Raw genomic sequence first — 6,321 nt, forward strand, 5'->3', positions numbered from 1 at the left:
GGACAGAAGGAAGGAGGGAGGGAAAGAAGGAGGAAAGGGAGGGAAGGAAGGAAGGAAGGAAGAAAGGGAGGAGGGAGGGAGGAAGGGAAGGAGGTAAGAAGGAAGGAGGGAAGGAGGGAAGGAAGAGAGGAAGACAACAAAACAAATTCCAGTGCTTAGCAATAGCAGGGATTACTGAGGCCCTAGAATAGATGTGGGCAGGAGGAGTCTTCCCACCTGTGTGTCATGTCAAACCACTCCAGTATCTCTGCCAAGATAACTCAAATGGGACCACAGAGAGTCAGACAGGACTGAACAACAAGGAAGGGCTGGGGGGGGGGGGGGGGAAGGGCAGAGGTGTTGCAGCAGCTAAGGCTGAGGTCTGGTGATCACATCCTCCCAGTGTGAGAACTGGGAAATGCTGCTGGCCAGGCAAGCCCTTCAGGCACACCAGACAAAGCAGGTCCTAGGACTGTTAGACCCTAATCTGGGAGTGCCCTTGGAGGCTTCATTTTACACACAAAGAAACTGAGGCTCGTGGGCTATGCCGGGCTGCCCTTTCTCTCCTGGTCACCCCAACCAGCCCCGTGGGCTCCCCTCTCCCCTCTCCTCCCTCCCCTCTCATTTCCTTGGAGCCCGAGGCCATTTCCAGCTGAGTCTGGGCTTTTCAAAGCACGGTGCTGGGGGTCTTTGGGGAGAGTCTGGGGGCTTCTAGAACCTTCCCTCCCAGAGGAGGACAGACCGAGGTCCCAGAGGCAGCCGGCACCGTGCCAATAGCCTGCTGGGCCTGGAATCCGGGAGGCCCGAGTCTGGGGGTGGGGAGGGACGCAGAATGTCAGGGCTGGGAAGGGCTTTTAATCTAATCCAACATCCTTATTTTATAGAAGATGAAAATTCCCCCAGAAGGGAGGGACTTGCCCAAGGCCACTCGCTCACTCAGCAGCAGCCCCTTGACTCAGTTTCCCTTCTCCCTCCTCAGATCATCATTAACCCCAACTACGAAGTGGCCGAGTCCGACTACAGCAACAACGTGATGAAGTGCCGGACCCGCTACGACGGGCATCGCATCTGGATGTACAACTGCCACATAGGTGAGCCCCACCACCAGCAGCCCCCCGGGAGCCTCCTGGGCCTGCCGCTGTGGCCGCCCTCTCTGGGCCGGGGAGGGAAGCTGCGGACTCGGAGCTGGGCCGAGGCCCCGTTTTCACGCCCAACCTGGCCGGGCAGACGCAGGGCACCCAGCACCAAGCCCAGAGCTATTTCGAGGGCTGGGCAGAGGCCACCCGGCTCGGGGCGCTCCTGACCACAAATTGCAGGCGTTGGGTCTAACCGCGGGTTTGGTGCTCCGCGTCTGGCCCACTTGGCAGCCCTGGTGCCAGGCTCTCTCTGATGTGCACCGAGGGCTGGGGAGCTTCGTTCAACCAGCTTCCTTTCTAGAATGGATCCAATTCAGCTGAATCAGCATTTATTAAACACCGACTCCATAGGGTGGCCGGGGGCCTCAGTGGCTAGAGCACGGAGCCTGGAATAAGGAAGCCTTGAGTTCCGATCCAGCCTTAGACACACTAGCTTTGTGACCCTGGGCCAGTCACTTCACTCTGTTTGCCTCAGTTTCCTAACCTGTAAAATGAGCCAGAGAAGGAAATGGCAAATCCCTGGAGGATCTCTGCCAAGCAAACCCCTACCAAGGTCAGGAAGAATCGTTCACTGTAAATGACCCAACAGAGGAGAGCCAGGCATCCTCCCCTCCCTCATTCACCCTCAGGGCTCCGAAGAGATTTTCCTGGCTAGGAGGGAAGGGGGGAGATTTTTTCATTCCTAAATGAATCACTTTTTTGTCTTTTCTCTCCCCTAAACCCCCCACAGGTGGCTCCTACAGTGAAGAAACGGAGAATAAGTTTAATCACTTCCGAGGACTCTCAAACAACCTGCTCCCCACTCAGTGAAGAGTCAGCCCTGGACCCCCTGGACCCCCTGCCCTAGGGCCACACTGCACTGGTCTCCCTGGGACCTTCCCTAACCACTGCACAGCACAGCTCAGATGGACCTCCCCTTGCTCCCTCCCCCGACTCCTGCAGTGGGGTCCAGGGTCTGTTTGGGCCTGGCCTCGTAGGCTTGAGATCTAGAAGGGATCTTAGAGGTCTGGCCCAGCCCCCTCATTTTATAGGCAAGGCAACTAAGGCTCAAAGAGGGGAAGAGACTCACCCAAGGTCACGAAGCCTGTGTGCTAACCCTCTGCCTCTAAGTCAGGTCCTTTCCATTTTGCCTTGTTTCTTCTTGCCCAAAACCTGCTTGATATTTGAACTCTTTTCTTCTTCCCCTCTGCCTCCCCTGGAGTTAGGGGGACACACAACAGGGCGACTAACTGCCACAAAGACACACAGCTTTTGGGGGGTTGGGGAGGGCAAGGTGGGACCCACCATGACTCGAACCCTAGTGAACCCTAGTCCTGTGCTAGAGCCCCAGATGTCCAGCTGCCCACTCAGGATAGAAACCTAGCTGGCTAAAGGGGGAACGGGGTGCTATTTAAGGGATCTGAGGCCTCAGTTTCCTTGAGACTTTGTGGCTGAATGCTCCCTGTCCCTCCCTTCATATCTCTTTGGCAGGGAAGTAGGAAGCCTTCATCTCCAACTCCTTTAAGATTCCCCTCTGAATTTCCCAGATGGAGATTGGTGCAGGCCTCCAGCTCCCCAGGACCATGGTTTGAAGCTCTATTTCAAGACCAGGATTGGTTCACACCCTTCCCCTTATAGCCCCTTCCCTAGCCATCAGGAGCCTGGGCAGTCTGCCCCTCATATGCCCTTTCCAAAGCATTTTCTTAAATCTCTAAATCTCCACGCTGCTACATCTGTACCCAGATATCCCATGCTAGAGATTTAGCCACAACTACAAGTGCCTCTGTCTTCAGCTCCAAAATCAAGTCTATATAGGTCTCCATTTGCAAATCACCATCCAGGACTGGGAAATTCCTTCCTCATTGCAATCTGTGCAGCCCAGAGCTGTGCAAACATTTCAGGAACCTCCTGGTGGGGCGGTCACTGAAAGAGCTTGTCTTTCTCTCCTTCAAGTCAGAGACAGCCCACAGGGGCTATGGCAGTGGTCAGGCTCCTCCCTAGTCTTCCAAAATTATCTGGTTGATTCACCCAGGCTAGACCTCTGTCTAGTCAGTTTCACACAGTCTAGTCCTCAAGTCATTTAATTTCACACAGTCTAGTTCTGAAAGTGAGGTAGTCAATTTCACCCAGGTTAGTGCTTAAAGTTACTTTGTTGACTTTACCTGGTCTACTCCTCAGTCATCTAGTTGATTTCATCCAGGCTAGTCCTCAAGTCATTTAGTTAATTTCATCCAGTCTAGTCCTGAAAGTGATGTAGTCAATTTCACCCAGGTTAGTGCTTAAAGTTATTTTGATTTTACTCAATCTACTCCTCAGTCATCTAGTTGATTTCATCCAGGCTAGTCCTCAAGTCATTTAGTTAATTTCACCCAGTCTAGTCCTGAAAGTGATGTAGTCAATTTCACCCAGGTTAGTGATTAAAGTTATTTTATTGATTTTACTCAATCTACTCCTGAGTCATCTAGTTGATTTCACCCAGGCCAGTTTCCAGAGTAGTTGATTTCATTCAGATTAGCCCTCCAAAGTCTAGTTATTTCACCAGTCTAGTCAATTTTACCCAGTCTAGTCCTCAAAGTTATCAAATGGATTTTGCCCAACTTAGTCCTCCAAAATCTAATTATTTCAACTGGGTTAGTACTCCAAATTACCTAATTGATTTCACCCAGCATGGGCCCCATGACTTCTCACTTCACTCATTTCATCTTTCCTACCACTTGCCAGTGCCACCTGTATGTTTCTAATCAGGGGACTGGGAGAGCATGTGCTTTTTTTTTTTTTTTTCTATTTTATTGTAAGGATACCAGTTCTTCATTGTATTTGCATGTTATGTCCAGAACCAAATGTAATGATATTTAATGTGGGCATCTGGGCCCTTGGAAGCACAGCCATACAGAAGAAACCGAAGCCAAACCCACCTGTGTAAGCGCCACTGTCGATGCCACCATCACTACCACCATCGTCATCTCGATGGGCTGACCTGAATGACTGGTGCTATAAACAAGTTCCTGGGTGGGAGGACATTTACAAGGTGCTGCAGGTCATCATGGATGTTTACATATACTTGAATCACAGGTGTTTGTTCCCGGAATAAAAGGTTACTATTATATGCAATGTATGTGGTTCCACTGGGCCCTCTCCATCAGCCTTGTGGGTAGCATGGGTGACCAAGAGCATATGTCATCACTTCCACCAGCTTTTCTTATCTTTTCACAATAACAGAGTTGGGAGGGTCCTCGAGGGCCATCTTGTCCAATGAGAATCCCCTTCTGTCACATGACCCAGTGGACAGACATTCACCCTTGCTTGAAGACCTCCAGGAAAGACGAGCTCACCAAGGAAGCCCAGTGCACTTTGGAAGGAACACAAAATGCCATTCACTCTCTAGAGCACTCATGATAACTTTGTCCGAGGCTCCGTGTTCTCTTCTTAAAAATGTTGCCCTCCAGTTCCAAATCCTGTGATCCTAAGAGTTCTTCCTCTACATAGCACTCAGCATGCTGTAGGTCCTTTAAACATGTTTGGTGCAGGAAGTAGTCAGAGCTGGGAGGGCCATCCTCCCAGACCATCTGGTCCAACCCATGCCTGAAAAATATTCCCTTTTAGGATCCTGGATCTGCTATGTGACTTGGACAAGTCACTGGATTGCTCTGGACCTCAGTTTCCCCATTTGTAAAATGAGAGAGTTGGACTGGGTAGCGTCTGCATGCTAGATTGAGTTTCCTCTGCATGATTCTGAGGCTGCCAGCCTCTGAAGACCTCCAATGAGGGGAGCCCACCACCGCCCAAAGAAACTGCTTCCACTTTGGGACAGCTCTCATTCTTGACATCAGACCAAAATATGCTTACTTGCCCACACTGCTGCTGGCTCTGCCCTCTGGGGCCAAGCAGAACAAGGCTTATTCCTGTTCCATGTAGCTGCCCTGGACACTTGCAAAAAGCTCTCTTGCTCTCATGTGCCAGGATCTGTGCTAGGTGCTCTCAAGGAGTTTACATTCCAAGGAGGGAAACAATACATCCAGAAAAGAAAAGGCAAGAATACAAGCCCCTCCTCCCCCCAGTAAGGACAGTGTGGAAATGTCGGACCAGATTACTATAAGGTGACTTCTGGGCCTAGAATCCTTTGGTCCAATCTCCTTCCTTCATTTGACAGATGACATCTGAGGCCCAGGGAAGTGACATGCCCAAGGTCAACCAGTTAACCAAATTTTTATTAAGCATTTGCTCCTGCCCAAGCTGTTGTTAACTGGAGATAAAAAGACAAAAGACAGTATTTGCCCTTAGGGAGCTCCCATTCTTCACTGGTTATAAATGCCAGAGCCAAGACTCTAACCAAGGAGCTGTAACTCCAAAAAAGCACACCATTAAGCATTCATTCTTGTTTTTCTCTCTTCTTTCTTTTCCTTCCTTACTTTCCTTCCTTTTCCCTTTCTTCCTCTTTCTGTTTGTTTCTTTTTTTCTTCTTCCTTCTTTTTTCTTTTTAAACCCTTACCTTCCGACTTGGAATCAATACTGTGTATTGGTTTTAAGGCAGAAGAGTGGTAAGGGTAGGCAATGGGGGTCAAGTGACTTGCCCAGGGTCACACAGCTGGGAAGTGTCCAAGGTCAAATTTGAACCTAGGACCTCCTATCTCTCGATCCACTGAGCTACCTAGCTGCCCCCTCTTTCTCTCTTCTTTCTTTTTCTCCAGTCTCTCCCTTCTCTTCTCTTCTTCCTCATCCTCTGTCTCTGTCTCTCTCTCCCTCCCTCTGTGCCTTATCTGCCCTGGGGAGGTAACTTTCTGTCTCTGGACCTCAGTTTCTTCATCTGTCAAAGGACGGGGTCAGACTTGCTGGCCTCTAAGGTCCCTCCCAGATAGAACTCTAGGATCCTATGACCTAGAATATCAGCTTCTGGAGGAGTCCAGAAAAGGAGGAAACACGCAAGAAAGCAGGAGCAGAAGTGAGAGAATGGCCACAACAACAGTCAACATTTAAATAGTGCTTTATGGTTTGCAAAGCACTTTACAGCTATTTCACTTGTTCCTCACCCCAAACTTGGGAGGTAGGCGGTATTATTATGCCCATTTTACAGAGGAGGAAACGGAGGCAAACCGAGGTGTAGCGACTTGCGCAGGGAGAGTCAGGCAGTTAGTAAGTGTCTCTCTCTGGTTTCAAATTCAGCTCTTCCTGCCTCCCAGCCCCAGGTCACCTCAGTGCCCGACTAGATCTCCTGGCTCCATGTCCATTT

General features: G+C 50.2%; 1 protein-coding gene across 1 annotated transcript in view; it reads left to right on the forward strand.

Annotated features, from left to right (window-relative positions):
• LOXL2 (lysyl oxidase like 2) overlaps positions 1 to 2,088 on the forward strand; it is a 38,698-nt gene extending 36,610 nt beyond the window's left edge. The window contains exons 8-9 of the mRNA XM_044663020.1: positions 959 to 1,070; positions 1,846 to 2,088. Coding sequence (XP_044518955.1) covers positions 959 to 1,070; positions 1,846 to 1,925 — 192 coding nt within the window. The 3' untranslated portion in view covers positions 1,926 to 2,088. The remainder of the gene's footprint in view (positions 1 to 958; positions 1,071 to 1,845) is intronic.
• Positions 2,089 to 6,321: the final 4,233 nt, after the last annotated feature.

Source organism: Gracilinanus agilis, chromosome 2 (genome assembly GCF_016433145.1).
Source record: "Gracilinanus agilis isolate LMUSP501 chromosome 2, AgileGrace, whole genome shotgun sequence".
In the NCBI taxonomy this organism is placed as follows: domain Eukaryota; kingdom Metazoa; phylum Chordata; class Mammalia; order Didelphimorphia; family Didelphidae; genus Gracilinanus; species Gracilinanus agilis.